Here is a 19,990-nt window from a genome sequence, read left to right on the forward strand (position 1 = left end):
AGGCCGCTGCACGGCCGGTATCCGACCGCGTCCCCTCCCGGCTGAGCCGACACAGCCCGCCCCGTATTTCCCCGCTGAGGTGACGGGGTGAGGCCCCGCCCCGCATTCCGCTCTCGGTGTGACGCCAGGCGGAGCCCCCGCCCCTTCTTCCCACAGCGCGTGACGCCACGAGGCGGGCAGTGGGAGCGGCCGGAGGGTGAGCGTGGGACGGGGCGGGGCGGAGATGGGGGCGGGGGCAGCGGGGCTGGGGGCGTGGTGCCGCTCGGAGCCATCCGCGCGCCGCGCTCGGTCCGTTCTATTTATGTTTGTGGCGGAGATTTGCGTACGGCGCCGCCCCCCGCCCGCAGATGGGCAGCAGGACGCGCCCTCCGCGCCGTATAAGGCGAAAGGGGCGGGGAACCGGGGGGTCGGCGGCCGCTCGCTGCCTTCCTGGTGCCGTTTATAGGGTACAGCCACTTCCGCCGTCTGCTTAGAAGCGGCGCGATCATGGCGGAGCGCGGTCAGCTCCCTCCCCCCGCGAAGCGCCTCTGCTGCAGACCCGGCTACGGCTCGGGCTGCAGGCCGGGCGGGCGGGTGGGCGGCGCCGGTCCCGGCGGCGGAGCGCTCTGTGCCGGCCCCAGCTCCGCAGCCGCCGCCGCCGCCCTGGGGCTGCTGCCGCTGGGCAAGACGCAGAGCCCCGAGTCCCTGCTGGACATCGCGGCTCGTAAGGTGGCGGAGAAGTGGCCCTTCCAGCGGGTGGAGGAGCGGTTCGAGCGGATCCCGGAGCCGGTGCAGCGCAGGATCGTTTACTGGTCCTTCCCCCGCAGCGAGAGGGAGATCTGCATGTACTCTTCCTTCAACACCGGCAGCGAGGACCCCGCCGCCGCTCCCGGGGGAGCCGCCGCCGCCGCCGCGCCCGGCGGAGCCGCGGACGCCGCCGACGAGAACCGCCTGCCCTTCCGCAGGGGCATCGCGCTGCTCGACGGCGGCTGCGTCGATAACGTCCTGCAAGTCGGTGAGTCACCGGGCGCGACGCCGCCCCGTGTCGGTACCGCTCCCGGTCCCCTCGGAGCCCTTCTCCTCCCGGGGTGGGCTTGGCAGCCCCTCTGCCCTCGGCGCGGGAGGGTTGCCCCGGCCCGGCGGGGGAGCCCCGGCGCGGCGCTGTCCCTTTAACTCTCGCTGCCGGTAATCCGGAGCGTGTAATCCCGCTTGGGTCTGCCCCCTCCCAGCGCCCACCCCCGGTAATCCGGGTCACCGCCGTACCCCGGGCCACAATGGGGAGGAGGTGCCCCCCGCGCACACACCTCCCCGGTGGAAATGAATCAGCAGAAGGCGGCCCACGGGGGTGGTGTGCGTGCGTGTGTATGTGTGTGTGGGGGGGGGGATGCGGTGTGCTCGGAAATAAAGAAATAAAAGCGAATGCCAGAGCCTGGTTTGAAGGAGGAGGAGGAAGGGGGGGAGCGGCGAACAAAGGCATTTCTAGGGCAGCGGCGAGCTGCAGGGAGGGGGCGAGATCCGCAGCGTGCGGGCGTGGGGTGGGAGAGGGTGGGGGGCACGGGGCCGTGACAGCGAGCCGTGTGTGTGCGGGGGGGCCGCGCTTCCTCCCGCTGGAACAATGCTCCCCCCTCTTCCTCCAATGCGTTTAAAGGGCTGCGGGGCTCCGTGATCCCCTTCTGCGAGGGAGGGAGGCGCCCCGCCCCCCATCCGCGGACGCCCCCGTGGTGGGGCGAGGTGTCCCCCGTCTGCGCGTGGGATCCCGAACTTCCACGCGGGGCGTGGGGTCTGCTTTGTAGCCGGGCACTTTGTTCTCGTTTTCGTGTTTATCTCCCACCTCTTAAAGGGAAAGCTGGACAAATAAAGGATCCTGCTCGGTTTTCTAGTTGTTGTTATTTTTTGTTTTCAATGTAGAAACGCATCTGTCTTTATTATTTCCCCCACCGTGCATCCTGTCCTGAGCCTTTTGTTCACTTCACTTGCGCTCCTCTATACAGCCGTTTATTTTCGCTGCTGCTGCTCTCAGCCTCAGTGCCTTTTTCAGAGCTGCACTTGAGACAATCTTTCTTTTTTTTTTTTTTTAAACCTAATTAACTTTCTTGTAAGTTTAATCCTTTGACTTTCTCTCCTTTCTGAAGGTTGAGATGCGGCTGTGGCTCTCTGGGACTGGCAGAACCAGAAGCAGAGCTCTTGTAGTTGGGTTGGCAGCACTGAGGTTTTATTATTTTTTTTTCCTGTTCTGCTTGCGCTTGATTCCGTTTGCAAGCGATGAGGAATGACAGGAGTGCACGCAGGGAGGGTTTCTTGGATGATTACATTTAAGCCAGGAATTCACTGTGAAAATAAAGCCAAGGGGCGATAAATAAAAGATGCAATCTTCTCCAGGAGACAGACACCCAGCGTGGGCTTCGCTGTGCTTGTTTTCAGCGACAAAACAGGGCCTCAGCGAGGAGTTGTGAAAGGAAAAAGTAACTTGTTGTATAGCTCCTGAAGGGGAGGGGCACCGAGTAGTGTTGGCAAGGGTCAATGCGAAGAGAGAAAATATGCATAAATACAACTGAAGTGTTGACTGCTGCTTCTGGAGCCCTTAAACACGTTCCAGACAAATGCTGAAAATACAGTTGTGTTGTGTTTTTTTTCCAGCCTTCCATTGGAAAGCTGTGCTCTGGCTGTTGATGGTGAGTGTCTCAGTGCTCTGGCAGCACAGTGCTTGGACCCGGAGCTTGGACAGGGCTCAGTTGGATAGAGAGCTCTCATGCAAACCTGGTGCTGCAACTGCTGCTGAGCTGGAAGGTGCGACTGAGCCCTGGCTCATGACTGGTTCTGTGTAACACGGTGGGGTGCTGCTTTGGGAGAGCTCTGGTGGGTCTATGTGAGCAGCACTCGGTGGCCTTTCAGATGTGAACTTGTGTTCTGTGCAGTGTGAGTAATGGAAACTCTGTAAATATTTACTGTCGCACTGTGGAAAAGTGTGGCTGTTGGACAAAGTGCATTTTATTATGTATCAGCCCTAACAGCCTTACTTGTTCTAGTGCTGATGACTATAAAGGGAATGCAGATCTGGTTAGTGATGGAGAGGAACAGACTTTGTGTTGGTAGTTAAATGGAGCTAAATGCGTCTGAGTTCTACATTTCTTAGTCTAGCCTGGTATAAACACTCGGACAATCTCTTCACAGTGACTCATTTCAAGTACTAGAATTTAAAAAACCTCGAGTCTACATGCTGCTAAAAATTGTCACATGCTCCCATGTCACCTTCCCCACCTCCGTCTCACACGTGTCATGAAAAGAGCAAAAGGAGCTAACATGTCAGGGATGTGCACAGCCGACATCGGGCTGCTGAGAGCTCTATGAGTGGATTTGTCCTGGCGTGATCATTAGCGTCACTTAGTTCTGAAAGACTTATCTCCAGAGAAACTGGCTTAAAAATTCTGCTTGTATCTAACTTATTGATGGCTTATTTTGGTATGTTTCAACTACAAACCCTTTCAGAAAGGGTTTTCTTTTCCTTTAAAATAAAAAAAAAAATAAAAATGTAGGTTTCTGGAATAAACCTTTTCAACTCTATAAAATAGAGCTTTTCTACCATATATGTTCCATCTATTTCAAACCAGGTATTTTTAGTAAAGATTGCAGGCTAAGCATGAAAGCACTTTGAGGAAATACAACAATCTGGAGGAGAAATTAGAAGTTGACTGTGCTTTGTTTGGCATTTGCATGAAGATGCCAGGAGTGAGCAGACGGTTTTAGCTGGTGGAGTGTGTATTTGGTTCCTGAGGTTAGTCCTGAATTAGTGTACAGCCCTGCCTTGTCGTCACAGTGGTGTCTGTCGAGGTTAGGAAGAGGTGTGATCCTTCAATAGCACAGTTGACCTGGCAGAAGCCCTTAATGCAGCTATTCTAGGAGAAGGGAAAAAAGCCACCCTGTGCTCTGGTAGGATGACTTTCTGCTTTGGGAAGGGCAGAGGCTGCCTTTACTGCTGTGGTGGTAAGCCCTGCTGCTGTATCTGCGTCCACATTAGAACCACTTGAAGTGGTTTGATACGTCACGTAAAGTACTCCTAGAATGTCTTCGTCTGTCTTTAATTTGACGTTGGTTTGTCTTTGCTGCGTAGACCTTGCTTGCTCATACAGGTCTCCCTTTAAGGTGTTGTAGTCTTTTCCACAGTAGCACAGGACTTTGTAATCATGGTAGTCATGCCTGTTAGGTATGAATGGCAGGAGAGTGAGTTGGAGGGAAGAAACTTCCAAGGGAAGGAAAATAATGTATAGAATTAATTGATGGGCACTTACCACAGCCCTGGAATTTAATATTCATGTTGTGAACTGGGAAACTACCTTGCCTGGGAAGAGTGTTCAGCTGGAGTGTTGTTGGTGTGGAGCAGCAGATATAGTTTTCTGAAGTCCCCTGGTGCAATGTGTTCAGAGGGATGCTACCAAAACACCGTGTTTGATTTCAGGAGAAAACAAAACAAGTGAATCTTCTCAAACGTAAAATTGTAGTTGGAACATCCTGTATGTTTCTTTGTCTGGTTCTTAAATGAAATCAGAACTTGTGACTTTTTCCTCCCAATTTTCTCTTAATACAGGGTATTTATCTTTTGACTTGGTTGCTTTCATCATCTGTTGTTACAAAAGAGCTACAGGTTGGTGGTTGCTTTCAAAGCCAGGAGAAGCCATCGTTCTAGGAAAAGAAAGCTTTGTAAGATCCCATTGGTAGCTGCTCTAATTCTGTCTGAATGCGATAGTGTAACGAATCAGACATACATGTATAGTAATCAGCAACTTTCTGCTCCTTTTGGTGAATGGTAATCCCAGTTAATAATTTTTTCATTCTTCCTAACTATCTTTGCCCAAAATAGCATAGACTTATACAGCGCGTAAGACAAGTGCAATTTCTTTTCTTTCAAGATCTAATTATTTGAGTACCAACAGTATAATGTGAAACACCTTTCTATTGATTAAAACCATACAGGTACTTTATTAGGAATCTGTCACAGGCATTTGTGCTATGCATTTGAGATGTCCCTTTTAGCAGACATGATCATCTTCACTAATACATCTATTTGCTGATGAAACATACAGGACACGTGGATTTAGCTTTTCTTCTAAATAATTAAAGTAATATTAAATTCAGTAATAAAGCTAAGGCTATTATTTGTGAATGTAAGTACTGTGTTCTGCATTAACTTCTTGGAGTCCTGGTATGTCTGCTGACCTTTTTCCAAGGGGAGAATGTTGTGCTGAGGTTCTTCTCCTGGAAGAGGCAGTTTATCTACTGACATGCCACAGAAACAAGCATGATTTCTTCAGCAGCCAGCCCAGTGTTGGGGTTTGGTTAGGAACTTATGACTTAACAAATTTTAGGTTACTTGTTTAATACAATACTGTGGTAATGTAGTAAGCAAATAATGTCTGACTTTTTGCTGGGCTTCTTGAATTGCAACCAAGACCAGTAGGATTTTGCAAAAATACCTTCAGTGATTACAGTTTGGATTAGCTTTAAGAAGTGACTACCAATATTTCCAGGTTCAGAGGGACAAGTAAACTCATTTTAAAATACTTCTTCCTGAAAGAGAGACGGCTGAAAGCATTCCAGTTTCCTTGTTGGATTTGGAATGCAGTGTATTAATTAGGGAACACACAAGCTATTTTCAGTGTGTAGATGTGTGTATTCTGATGATGGGCTATCCTTGACCTTGAAGAATTTCTTTGGAAATTTTTCTTCTTAAAAATAAATATTATAAATTGGAGTTAGGAGGTGGGGGGAGAGAATTATAAAAAAAAACTTTTCTTTTAAGACTAGATTAATAAACAAGGAAAACTTAAAGTCAGCTCCTGCCCTTTTTGAGTTTTTCTAAAAATATCTAATCAGGATTTCAAGAGAAAGTAAGCATTTTTCCAGTGATTACAGGAAGCGCAAATAAAAACCTTATCCAGGCATGTGCAGCCCGCAGCCTAGCCCAGCTCGCTCTGCATCCCAGCCGCTGCCCGGTGGCCCAGCATGGTCCCTGGTGTGCACCCATCACTCCCCAGCAACCTGACTTTGGTGTGGAATGGTGGATATTTGCAGTTCTGTTTTCAGTCGGCGTAAATACACAAACTGGGTGTTTTCAAATGGAGTGCATGAAGTTGCAACCAGACTTTCAACTAAAAAAAAATCTGTCAGTGTCTCTTTACTTTTGTAAGCCCTCTCTCAACCTATTTCATGTCATCGCTATTTGGCAGCATGTACTTTTGTGGACAGCTGTTGTCATGAATGAAGTGCTGGAGTAACATTTAACTGAAAATCACAAACACCTTGAGAGCTCACAAAGACTTGCAGGTATTGCCATCAAACAAGGGATTGGTGTGTTAGTTCCACACAAACACAGTCATGTATCGCATTAGTTCTGGGTGTTTGTTGCTCTCCTTTTTTGTTTTAATATCCTAATATTTTAAAAATATTATAGACTGAGGTTGGTTTTGTTACTTGTATACATGAGCTGCATTGAATAGTTCATGAGGGCTGCTCCAAAAGTAATGCCTGCTATTTTATTACTTTGGCCCACAGTATTGGAGGCACACGTTGATGGTAAGGTGATAAAAGTAGAATCTTCCCCACCAACATTGCATTCCGTGTTGTTGCTGCATGACAGGTGGCAGCAGAAGGGCACTCTGACAGGATGGCATCTGATGTGGAACTGTGTGTGAAGCTGAGGTGTGTCATTAAATCCCTCCATGCAGAAAAAAATGGCACCAATTGACATTCATCGACACTTGCAGAACATTCCTGGAGACCAAGAAGCAGATGTGAGCACAGTGAGGTGGCAGGTAGTGCATTTCAGTAGAGGTGACAGTGAGGCTCCTTTGCTGGTGCAGATTTTGACAAGCATGGAATGCAAGCTTTTGTTCATCACAGGAGAAAATGCACAACTAATGATGGTGACTGTGTTGATAAGGAGTCTTCTGTAGCTGGGAATATGCTATATCAAAAAACATCATTGTGCTCAAACTGGTGCAGTTTCGAAGGAAATATATAGGAGGCATTACTTTTGGAGCACCCTTTGTCTACACAGCACAAAACTATTCACTAGATGTGGTCCAGGCAAGCCAAAAGATTGGGCACTCGTGCCTTGTAGAGTCTTTCCACATAATTACAAATAGTAGGAACAAATAGCAGGATAAGTTTGTAATAAGACAGTGTCATTGCTGTGCTAGAATTCAGTGAATTGTTTTTGGTTAAAATTGTTACAAGAGCAATAAAACATGCTTTTATGGAAAAAATTAATTATGGACTTGACCTAACAACTTGCCATTATTCATTTTTTGTCAGTTTTCATGTTTCTCATGTTTCTTATTTACCCCCTAATTTCAAGGCTTCCCTCAATTTGAAGAAAACAATTTCTGTTTTCAAAGCTGGCTTTCAGTTTAAGAAAGTGATTCCATCTCTGTGTACAGACAGATGTTTTGATATGTAGCAGTTCTTGAATTGCAGCCAGTCGTCATGCCAGCAACTGATGCTTTCTATGTCTGTCTCTGTGCTTTCGGAGATGAATGATTAATTAGAAGTGAGATTTGTGTTGAAGGGTAGGCTGAAGCTGTTTAAAAGTCAGCCGTGGACAAATTGGTTTTCCTTAACAATCACTAGCTGGTTGTTGGCTTTTGCCATAGCATTTGCTGTTGTCCTTTTTTCAGCCTGTATAAGACTGAAGTTCTAATTAAAACCTATTTATTGAGAAGCAGTATATTATCACGTATGGCAGTTCTCACCAGTGAAGGTTAAAAGTATGTTGGGAGATAGCCTGAAAGATGTATCTGCATGCATTCAGTTTTCATGTCATCTTGTTTTTTTGGTATCTAGTTCTTCAGACAAATCCTGAAGTTTTGTAATATTACTGACAAGACAAAACATTAGTGTGAAGCTACAGCACTGCAAGAAGGCAGCTGACACCCTTTCGCTTATTTTCTCCTTAGTTAATTTTCTTTGGGGATTAGATAGAATTTACTGCATCTTGAAAAGAAAAATAAAAGAAGGACAGAACTATTTTAACTGACAAAAGCTATTCTAATTTATGAATCTGCCTGTCTGTCATAGGAAATAATTTGAAATTTTACAAAGCTTTCATGTGCAATGAGGGTACAGATTTAATGTGAATTCGGATTGCTTGGAATGCAGTCAGCCTGATAGCATGTGAATACTTGAGCACTGTCCAATAACTGCACTTGTGCTGGGAGAGCTGTCCTCTTGAACTTCCAGTTTTTCTTCTTGGTTTGCTATCTAAAACTACGGGTGTGAAACACTTCTCTCAGCTGGACGTGCATGTAGCCTTTGACATGGCTTTGTAGCTTTCTGTGACCTGGATCACTAGTAATGTTGGCCTGGGCTGTGTGCTGGTTGCATTCTCCTCCTGGCTACATGGCAATTACTATGGTTTAGTGATGCCCTTACATCTGGCTTCCAACAAGGCAGCCCTGTGCACTCAGCCTTTGCTGCCTTGGCCCTACTGTCAAACACCAGGATGTCTAGGAAGCTTGTGATGTAAGTCACTATCTTAGAATAGTTGTTCAGTTGTTTGTTTGTTTGTTTGCTTGTCTTTACTTCTGCAGTTGTACAAACAGACAAGGAGGTTAGCCTTCTAAAAGTAAGGAGATTGAAGAACATTCCTTTACAGCTGAGTCAGAACTGATAAGAGGCCTGCTACAGAAACTTAGTGGCCATACACGAGAAGCTTTCTGATTTGACAGAATTGATGAACTGAACTGTCGCCCAGTGTAGGCTTTCTACTGCAAGAAGGCAGCTGACACCCTTTCACTTATTTTCTCTTTAGTTAATTTTCTTTAGGGATTAGGTAGAATTTACTTCATTAAGCCTTTCTGAAAATCGAAAATCAAAATGTGAAAGAGGCACATCTTCAGCTGTATTTAAAGCACATTTTAAGGTAATTGCGATATGCAGCATCACACTTTAAAAAGACCTTTATCTTTTCTTTCTGTCTAACCCTTTTCTCCTTGCTGCAAATGAGAGCATTTGACAGTCTTGGAATATCTGGGAATTTTTGCTTTGGAAACGCATGGGCAATGGCTGAGAAGGTCTGACGTTAATTGGGAGGATGCAGCAAAACCTGTCAGTAAGTTTAAATTCATGCTAGTAGAGCGAGCTGATCAGATAAATCGAAAGCTCGTTTACTGAATTAATGTGCTAAAAATTCAGGTGGCTTACATTTTGTCCTGCTTTATTTAACAATCTGCCTGTTTACTTAAGTCATCTTTCATTGTTAATTGGTGTCAGACCTCTAATGTTCTACCAGACTGCTGAAAAAATAAGTGTGGAAAAGTGGCATAATAGGAAGAAAGTTAACAAAAGTAGGTGTTAATACATCTTTATTGAGTCTGTGTGATTTTATTTATTTATTTTTCAAGAGCTGATTATTTTCAAACCATCATTTTAAAGGCTGGGAAAATCAAATGTTGCATAGCCATATGACTTCTAAGAAATGAGACACTTTGTTGTATGCGAGCCAACTTTTGCTGCTAACTGGTTACTGACAGCCAGTAGTAATGCAAATACAGTGCAGGAACTGTGCAGCTGACTACAATGTTTAATTTATACTGACTGATGAAATAAAGAACATTTGACCATTGAAGCACTTAATACTGAATAAACTGTTTTATAAAGTGTGAGACAAATTTACAGTCTGTAATACAGTAGAGGATCAAGTTTGCATGTACTGTGCTTATTTTTGTATTTCTAATATTGTGAGTTTTGGTGATAGGCTTTTACTAGTATTGACTCTTTTGGGCTTGTTTCCACATGCTTCAAATTTGGCTTTTTTTTTTTTTTTTTTTTTAATGCTACTTGTTTTCTCTCCTGGTACCCATGTTCAGCTATATGCTTGGCTTAGTGGCTGTGTCAAATCAGATTCTGGCTTTCCCTTGTCAAGAGCATCTGGTGAGTTTTATTAATAACTGAGCTTTGATACTTAGGCCAGCCTGAAGTTCAGAGTGTCACTCCATCTTCAGTGATGGTGGATGGGATTGTTATTCTATGGCAAGTATAAGCAACTTCACCATAGTATGGACTTAGGATGTCATGTACCTGGTGGCCAGTCATTTTTGCCACTAGCTGAAGTTGTGACCATGGAATAATGGCAAATAAAATGTCTGTGTTAAGAATCTATTAATAAAAATGTCAGTCAATAATCATCCTGAAGTTGTCTGGAAAGTGTGAGAAGTTTTGTGAAGGACATTATAGTAAGCAGTTGATCGCTTGCACAGCAGCAGTTGCCTCAGTGAAGTACTTGCATTCCTGCTTGTGTTTGTGGAGTACAATGCATCATGTGGGAAGTTGAGAGGTAGTGTTAGCAAAGCACTTCTTTACATATTTACAAAGCTGAGCTTGGTGACCACATTAAGCTTCAAGACAACTCTGCTGAGCCTGGCAAATCTGAAAGCTCAAGAACAGGGAAAATCAGTAGTCTAAATTAATTATTTAACGTATTAGCTACATGGAGGAAACCTGGAATGCTTTTCTTCTGAAATACTGTGTTATGACCAATGACAACTGTGCCAGCTGCCTGTAGTGCTGATGTACATGCAGAATGACTCTCAGTTCTGCCTTTGATTTAAGTTGTAGGTGAAGCCTTGCAAACTGACTGTTTGCATTTCACGGTTAAAATATCAAGTCAGTAATATTCTGTATTTATGTTTAGATTTAGAGTAGCTGTATTACATAGAAGAGTGGAAGTTCAATTTTACTTCTCGAGCAGAGGGATAACATAAAATGTGTAACTGTGGTGTTAGATTTTTAGCTCGTCAGTATTGCAAGTCATGATCTGTGAGGTAAGAGTCACGCAGCTTTCCTGGTCAAATCTAAATGCATGAACTAATAGAAATGACTTCAGCTGAATGTGCTACTAACGTCTGAATGATAGACAGTGACTAGAAATAGGACTTGATAGAACAGATGCCTTGGCAGTCTGGTTGGATAAGGAAGCTGAGAATAGTTTTATTAGTGCTATTTAAAAATTTTAAAAGCAGCATATTGCTTAGTTTTAGTGATGATTTTCAGTGACCAAACTTTACATTATGTATCCTGGCAATAATTTATAGTCTTAATTTCTAAGTGGTTACATAGGTGGCATATGTAAGTGGCTGCTTGGTGGCAGGTATAAATAACTGGTTAGGAGTAAACAAGAGTTCAACTCATTGAGTAAGATATACTTGAAGACAAGAGGGGGTAGTAAGATGCTGAGCTGACCTTTATAGATGGGAGGCTAGGAAGAAAAGTGGGGAAGTGATGACTTGTGAGATAAGGTAGAGGTCAAAGAGCTCTGCAGATTTCCGAAGAGGTGTGTTTAATGAGGTTATAGTCTGAGTGACTTGCTTCTCCCCCTTTGTAGTCTACTTTCAGAGGGTTTTAGTGAAGGCATGAAAGAGGATAGATTCCTCCATTTCGAAAGCTTTGTTTTGTTTTGTGCAGCAGGTTAGCAATCTAACTTAACTGTCTTTGTAGATTTTGAAACTGCAGAAATATTTAAAGCTATGAAGTGAATGGTTGCTTGTTCTGCCCACTTCCATTATTACATCTTAATTTCAATTTTGGAAATTCAAAGTATCTGACACTATTTTTCAGAAAGTGCTGACTTTTCTGTTAAATAGAAGGTTATTTGTCAGACTGCTCTTTATCAAAGCAGAAGCGGTTTCTCTTATGTCTTGTTGGAAGAGGAAAGAGAAGAACTGGCTGTGGTGGTACGGCCTGAAGCTATAAGGGCTAGAAACTATTAGGGACAGGAGATACATGTAAGCACTGGAAACGTAGGGATAATGTGAGCCTTGTAATCTTAATAGGAAAGCAATCCAGTTTTGTGGGATAGGGCTTGTTAAAAGGGAGGGTTTGTATATGCACCAGTGGTCAAAGAAGGGTGCTGATGTCAGAAAACTGAAGACTCTCAGTGTGGAGAGTAAGCTTGAGAGGAGTGTGATGGCAGTAAGATCAAAGCAGCTACTCCCTGATTACTCAAAGTGTGGAATGATAGCTAGCGAAATGTTAGGCAGGATAAATGGGGAAAATGTGAATCATGGATACGCACTTCAGTGAATCCCTGCCTGTTATGAAGTCCCTCTTCCCCTCCCTACTTGAATAACAAAAGGAAGTTAACTAGAAGAGATAAAGTATTGAGAAACATCTACTGAAAGGAGGAAGCAGAGGAGGATGACTGTGCAGTGAGACACTAAGCTGTGATTTTAGGAAGTAAAAGGAGATCAAGCCAGTAAAGGTCAAAAGTGCTGGGAAAAGAGTCTTGAAAAGGAAAAGAGTCTGCTTGTAGAGGTGCTGAAAAGTAAAGCACTCCAAGTCTTGATATGCGTACAGAAAAATCTCCAATAGAGACCTGAGTGAGAGCTGTTCAGTGAGAGGACACTGCTGTAACCAGCAAAGACTTGATGGAAGAAACACATTCTAGACAACAACCTCAGCACACTCAATTGTTTGGCCATTGAAGAGATAGCGATGTGGGGAAGGTGGTAGATTGGGTCTACATGAGCACCTCAGGTAGAAGCTACGTGCATGAATGAAGTGGGGTAAATCAGTAGTGTAAGAGTGAAGAAGTCTATATAGCAAGGCACAGCATGCATGGAAATTTATAGGTAGGTGGGGGATGGATTACCTGTAGCTGTGTTCTGTGCCAGGCCAGCCTTGCCTATGACTCTGGTGAGGAAGCATGTGTCCTAAGCCTGAGTGTGGGTAGCAATGTGTGAGGAAATAGGGAAAGAAGTGAAAGCATATCTTGTGCTTGCCTGCTGCCAGGTGATGCTGCTGGAAAGGGTATGCTTGCAGTGAGGACTAGACAAGGAAATGCTACTGAGGTAGACTGTGACTTGGTCTTTACTGTGTGTCTTGGTGCTAGCAGTGCAGGCTGTAGCGATCTCTGACCTGCCTGCCCCCGTAAATCCAAGCTGAAAGCTCAAATACAAGCCTAGTGTTGGTCTTTCTAAGACTGGTAACCTTGGGTTGCCGAACAGATCATAAATGACAAAGGCCATAAACCTTTACTCTGACAGAAGTAGAGAATTGGAAACTGTATTTCCAGTTACAATTTAGCAGTGTTATCACCTTACTACCCCTTCCTTTTTTAGGGAGTAGGCAGATTCCTCATTGACCAAGCCTGCTGCTGTAAGGAGAGCTGCTGATGCGGCAGTGCAGCGTGGTCATAAGGCTTCCTGGTGAGGCTGGGAGTTGTTCTCCAGGAGCTGTTCCAGCAAACGTGCTCCCTCTTGTCACTGGGTGAACTCCTCCAAGGACAGGCTGCAAAACAGGCCTATCAAAAGAAATGTATTCCATTGTGAAATACTCTAGTCATGAATATGGTAAATGAAATAACTGACTCATTTAGTGTACCATGACTCATTTACTGCTCTGTGCCTCATTGTGTAACTCTTAGAACAGAAAATACATATTGCTGTGCTCAAACATGTATTTTGAAAAGATTTTTTCATGATTGTCATTTTCAGACTTTACCCACTGCTAAGACACAGTGTGTCATTCACGCTGAAGGCATGTGGATGCTTCAGGCTGGCTTAAATGCAGGCCGCTGTCAGAGGGACGCTGCAGTTCTCAGTCTTTCACCTAGTGCCAGGGCTTTGTATAGCTGTGCAGTGAGCTGGAGAATTGTCCTGCTTGTGAACTTAGATCTTGTTTGGTGAGTTTTACCTTGTTTATTGGCCCTGTGAATGCTGCTGTTGATTTAAGGGAGAGATGTCAGGAGAATGGGGCACTAAGGAGGGAAGGATTCTTTCTGTGTCAGTCAAAATTTGATCAGTTTAAAGTTTTCTTCAAGCCCTGACTGCTGCCTGGAAGAGAAGATGGCTGCTGTGCTTGTGAATTTGCTCTTGTCAGAGGCATCCTGACTGCTGAGGGTCTGCAGCATGAGCCTCTCCCTGAGCTGTGACATTGGACAGGCCCGTGTGTGGCCGTCATCTTCAACACGTCTTCACTCAGCGGTCTTCCTTATTGCAGAACCTTGACTGAGAAAGGAGTCATACTACCATATTCACCCTGTGATTAGAACAAAACAAAACAAATGTTTACTTTAGGAGTACAGCAAAGGGAAGGAAATACCTTACAGCTTGTTCTGGTTGTATATACTTCTTTATGTATCTGTATAGCTCTTGCAAAATGTGCTTTTTGTCCTTGAAGTTCACATTGCCTCTTCTGATGCAGGACTAAGGTTCAGCCTGTCTTTGTTTAACACAGGCCTTCAAGGTGATTTCCCCCCTTGTTTAACTAGATAATGTATTCCATGGTTGTTTTTTTTTTTTCCCTCATTCATAGCTGTTGACATGGATAAAGCAAGTGTTATTGGCTTTTTGTCTGGTCAGGCCTGCTGAACCATCACAACTAAGAATGAGCTGGAGTCTTTCTTTCTTTGAGCTTTGATAGTTGTACCTGAACAGTCATGCTGATGGCTGTGGGATCATGGTGGTACATCAGAGACTTCAAGTAGCTTGTATGATCTTCGTTGCCGGTAGGAATACATGAGAAAGAAACAACAGAGCACAACCTGGATCTCAAGTGGAGTTTGTAGGCCGGGAACAAGGGAGGAAATAAACCTTATTGCTTGTCAACTGAGCACTTTTGATATGGACCTCACTGACAGTCTGAAATAGTCTTGTGGGTTTCTAGTATCATTACTGCTCACCCAAGGTGAAAAACAGTTGAACAGAATGTTGCCACTTCAGTATAACTTGGGCAGTGTGCAAGTTACAGCTCCTGTTAGTAGGGCACATTACTGAAATGGTCTGTCTTTGGGACTGGAATAAAGCAGATGGGTGAACTTTTCCAGATGGACTGAAGTAATGCAGAACTAAACTTGCCCATAATTGATGAAGGGAAGAAGGGTAGTGGGGGCCTATTGTATACTTTGGTGATGATGAGCCAATTTTCAGGGCAGAAATGGCTTTTTACCATAAAGAGTGATATCCTGGGGAGTTATGCAGGTCAGCATGGGTTAGGATACTCTGGCTTTTTCAACTGATTGCACAGAGATTAAAGCTTACTACTACTGAAAGTCCACTTTCAAGAGTAGTGTGTTTTAATGTGGAAGAAGTGGTTTGGGTTGCTCACTTTTCAGAACGCTCAACAGATCTGCCTGGAGAACTGTGGCTGTCAGACTCTAGTCTAAGGCATGTGTGAGACACAGCCCTTACGTTGTACTGTGCTTATAGAGGGTACTTTCCTAGCTGTCTTCTGCTGGAAAGGAGCCTGAATGACCTCCAACCCTAACTGAAGTGTCTTGTTTCCTTCCTAGCCTCTGCAGGTGGTGGTTGTCATTAATGTATGTGTTTACCCATGCTCCTAAATGAAATATGTTCTCATTTGAGGAAGGTGAAGCTACCCGGTCTATTATCTTTTCTGCTTTACTGCTGCTCTGCTAACGCTCATGTAAAATTAGATGGCTCCTTTCTGTCAAATCATATTTTAGGCTGATGGTGGGTGTTTAACATAATACTTTTGAGAGATGACTGAGATTTCTGCAAGCCAGGTTCGTTAAAGAAATGTGTTTGTACCAGGTTGAACTCTTGTCTTCTTAGTGAATGAAGAACAGTCAGGTATCAGTCCTTCAGTTTCAGTTGCAAATAGTTTGATTTCATAGTTGTCTTCCTTTTAAACCCTTCCACCTCTACTCCTGATTCTTCCTTATTGTTTTGAAGGTAAATACAGTCAGGGGAAATGGGCTGTTCTGAGCTGTGGTAATAAATGATACAGAGTGCAAAGATAACAATAAGGAAAAAGAACGATCCCACAAGTAATGGGAGGTTCTTTAAAGCATCATGTAAAACAAAAATGTTCAGTTTTGAAGCTTGACTAAGCTATGTTGGGTATAAGATATACTTATTACAGGAAGGATGAAATACTTACAGGATTTGGAGGAGGGTGGATTGAAGAGAGGCAGTATTTGTGGACTTCATTAATCTTCATGGAATTCTGAAGTTTGTGTCTGGATATGTCTACTTCTATTCTGTGTTTATGTGAATTCAAAATAGTGCCACAGTTTCAGGTTAGCGTAGAAAAAGTATTTAAACTCACAGAACTAAGTTTTGGGTTTTATGCAGAGTAAATTTTTATCCCTTAGTAATAAAACAAACAAATAAAAAACCATATTATTTTAAGGGTAGGGCATTTAAAAGAGAGTTTAAGACCTGGTTGCTGCACTTGAGCAAACCTCCTCGAGCCTGCCAAGCTTAGAAACTCAATGGAATTGATGTTTCTGCATGGAACAGACAGCTCATAGTGAACGTTCTCATTACAGCTCTGGTTGAGGGGGAAAAACATTCTATTACCAAAAAAAAAACCAAAAAACCAAGGACTCAACCTAGTTCTTCGTATAAAGCTTTGCTCATGTGTTCAGAACTTTGCAAAGCTGGTTCAGGAATCTTGACTTATAATACTTAGCAAACTTACCAAAGCCATCCGTGAACATTACATAAATACCTGCATACCATCTGAAGGTGAGAATGCTGCCTGTGGGTGCATGGTCAGGAGCTGCTTCTTGTCAACTGTAATTTCCCCTCCTTAGACCTTTATTTTTCACCTTCCTGAATGACAGCTGACCACTTTCCACCAGCGGGTAAAGTGCTGTGATACTGTGGATTATTTTCCAGTCCCAGTTGGGAGACTGTCTGCAGGTCAATTTCTGTAGAGTAATAAATGTGCTACCAGCCGTGCCATTGAGTAGTTTTTGTTGTGAATCTGTACAGGAGAAGTGCTATGACAACTCTTGAATTTTGAAGATATGAGGAAGAAGCCCTGTTGAATTCACATAACTGATACTGCTGAAATTGTGCGTGTAGTTTTATCTACTCTTATGCTATTTAAACTCCCGTCGATTATACTGTGCAGGTCTAGTTCATCCATCATTCTTATTAAATGTATCCATCTTTAATGATGTCCGTGCAAACTAGGGGCTGGGATGTGTGAAATTACTTTAACAAGAAATTTTCTGCTGAGTGCATTCCAGAAGAACTTAGAAGTGTGTAAACTGATTTGATGGGCTTTCATCAAGGTGAATCTGTTTCAGATTCAGGTGATAAGTATTAGCTCAGTTTTAGCTGAGAATGCTTGGACAGAAGGAAAAGACAGAAAACTGACTGATCTCTATCTCAGAGATTTCTGTTAAGAGTATCTTCCCAAGAGTAACACTGCATTTGGTAATAAAACTAAGATATATTTGTATATAATGATCTAAACTTTGGCAGTTGGGAGACCTGGGAAACCCTTTGCTCATAAAGTCTGTATGAAGCTTGCTTTCAAATAGGAGTGGCTCCTCCGATTATATCCTATTGTGAATGCTCAGTAAATCCAGACATTAAAATAGTGTGTCGGCTTTGGAAAATAACTGTCGTCCTGAAGAGAAGGAAGAAATTGTATGGAGTGATGACTTTTGGTAAATATCCAGGTCTACTCTGCTTCTTGTTGAGCTTCACGCTGCACTTTTTCCTCTTACTTTTTCCTCCACACCATGTGGAAGTAACAAGAAGACAGGCAAAATTGAACCCTGTGACATTTGTTAAGAAGGTGCCACTGGACATGGAGGCAGTTGAGATTTAGGCCTTCTATTTAAAAGCAGAATGTAAACTTGCCCTCATCAGATGCAATAGTTTGAGCATGAAAATCCTTCAACTAGTATTTGCTGAAAACATTCCCGATGATTGCAAACTTTTAAATCCTTTTATATTCTAGCTACTTTGAGTACAGTTCAGCACATGTTGTTTAAGCCTGCTTTAATTTGTTGCATGTAGGGAGTGAGCAGAACAGAATGGAGAAACCCCTGGTGAAAGTTGAAGTAGTTTGACTCAGGCTTGGTCATTTAGGAAAAAAGTGTTTCCTCAAAAAAATAGGATAAAGGATGAATATGCTGTGTCTTGATCATCATTTTAAGTTTGCTATGTCTTAAACAAGGTGTAGGTCGCATTTTTATATCTTAACTGACCGGTTTTTGGAGTGTGAAAAAAGCAAGCAAAGGAAATGCGTGGCTTTTAATCAGTTCACTTGGAGCTATGCAGTTCTTGTGTGTGCCTGGAGATACAGGAGAACCTTTTTATTTTTGTTTGGTGACAGCATTTGGAGTTGATACAAATCAGCCCTGTTAGATTTTCTATCCGCTCACTTAGCGTTTCACTTCATGTGGGAACAGGATGCATAGCAAAACCTTCATTAACCCTATGTGCAGATAATGACTATTCCTTTTGTTAATTTCACGTTAGCACTAGTGGAGGGATAACCTGTTTTTGGCATTCTGTGTTAGTTATGCTTATCCTAATACTTACACAGACAGATTTTGAAGATTCAGAAAAATCAGGGTGGGTGGGTGGGGAGGGAAGCTTTATTGAAATACTTAAGTGTTTTGGAGACTTCAGCATGAACACAAACTACTTGCCAGATTTCATTTTCTACCAGTAGTAATAGGCTTTCCATGCATTTACAAATGTTTCTTATGTGAACAGCTGACAAAAGCTCAGGCTTTCAGGGTAAAGTGAGCTGTCTTCTGGCTGGAACAAAGACCTTTGGAGGTCTGGGGGGAGGAAAGCTTTCTTGAGAAGCACAAGTGTAAAGGCAGCTGGCAACAATGGGTACAAATCAGTAATGTATCCAGAAACTTAATTCCTCCCGATTGCATTGCTTCCGAAAGACAGATATTTATTTTAACCTTATTGTCTTTGAATGATGTTATTTTTTATTAAAGAAAACTCTGTGCTGCTGCTTTTGGGGCTGCAAAATGCTGTAATGCAGAATAACCAAGTTAAAATGAAGGGAAGGAAGTGCTTGCTCAAGTGGTGTGATTTGTCTTGTGGTGAGGAATGGGGGTGTCGCTGGGGTTAAACTAGATTAAATAAATAAACCCTGTAGGTCTGGGACCTCTTCAGTTTTCCTGAATCTGACATTATGTGGGATAGTTCCTGAAAGACTTGTTCAAAGTAAGTGACTCCTGATGTTTGTAAAGCAGTATCTTAGTGCTCTTGCTCTTTCCACAACTGTAGTAGCTTTTATTCCTCATGTGGATTGTTACTCTGATAACTTTAAAGGTAAACTACTTACCTCCCTGCATTTTTAGTTTGTATTTACAAAGCATTGCCACAAACCCTTGGTCTGTTTTGTGTTTCCTTTAACTCTCCAGTTGTTTACCCTGACATTCAACCATGTAACTCAGCAACACTGCTGAGGGAGAACTTTCTGAAGGAGAAATGCATGTCCTGCTTTGAAGGGTGGCCGCTGTGTGAGTGATCTGGGGGAGGGCTGCGCTGGCTGAAGTCACAAGAAGCTCTCCAAGCACAAGGAAGAGGAGCTGGTGTGCAACAGCATGATAACAAGAGGGCAGCCCCATTTCACTCTGAGAGGTAAATGACGTATAGAAAGCAAACCCTTGCACAAAAGGAGCAGTGCAGTGTTGCAAAATTCAGCTTGTTCATTTGCTAGTAGTAAGCTGTTTGTCTTGATGTGCAGAACAACATAAAAAACAAAAAAACAAAAACACACTTCGGGCAACTTTCACAAACAGATATTGTTATCTCAGTTATAAAATATCATTAATCTACCAGTCTATAACCGACAATAAAAACATTCTTCTTCAAAGAATACTGGTAATATGATGTGCTGCCTCTTTTAAAACGTTTTCTACTGAATGCTTTTGTAGGTGTTTTGGAATGAAGAATTATGAACTTAGCTGAATTACATGATCTCAGTCAAAATAATGTTTGTGTTCAGCATTTCATTGGGAACTTAAGCAATATCAAATATCAGGGGAAAAAAACAACTAAATTCACCAATTAGAAAAAGGTTGTTATAGTAGACTCATTCTGTTTACCTTATTCAGTCCTGTGCCAGTCATACAATCTTTCAGAATAATGAAGTTCTGGCTCTTGTGCGTCAGTAGGCATTGAGCTTAGTTACAGCAGATTTCAGAGCGCAGGCTGCTTTTACAGAGGATAAGATGCACTGTGTTCACCGAACAATAGAGAGTGATTTAAAATTGGTTACAGCC

The 19,990-nt window shown here is 43.2% G+C and overlaps 1 protein-coding gene across 5 annotated transcripts in view; it reads left to right on the forward strand.

The window, feature by feature from the left end:
• Positions 1 to 301: 301 nt before the first annotated feature.
• Positions 302 to 19,990, forward strand: part of ZSWIM6 (zinc finger SWIM-type containing 6) — a 104,052-nt gene continuing 84,363 nt past the window's right edge. Inside the window, exon 1 of one of the 5 annotated variants that reach the window (XR_014939289.1) lies at positions 302 to 994. Coding sequence is in view for 4 of the 5 variants with exons in the window: in XM_015848773.3 (XP_015704259.2) it covers positions 487 to 994 (508 nt within the window). In the remaining variant the exon portion in view is untranslated. Of the gene's footprint in view, positions 995 to 19,221; positions 19,347 to 19,990 lie in introns of those variants that run through there. The other 4 variants (XM_015848773.3, XM_015848771.3, XM_015848770.3 and 1 more) reach the window with 4 other exon arrangements.

This window comes from Coturnix japonica, chromosome Z (genome assembly GCF_054131305.1).
Source record: "Coturnix japonica strain WE chromosome Z, WE-NBRP24, whole genome shotgun sequence".
Taxonomy (NCBI): domain Eukaryota; kingdom Metazoa; phylum Chordata; class Aves; order Galliformes; family Phasianidae; genus Coturnix; species Coturnix japonica.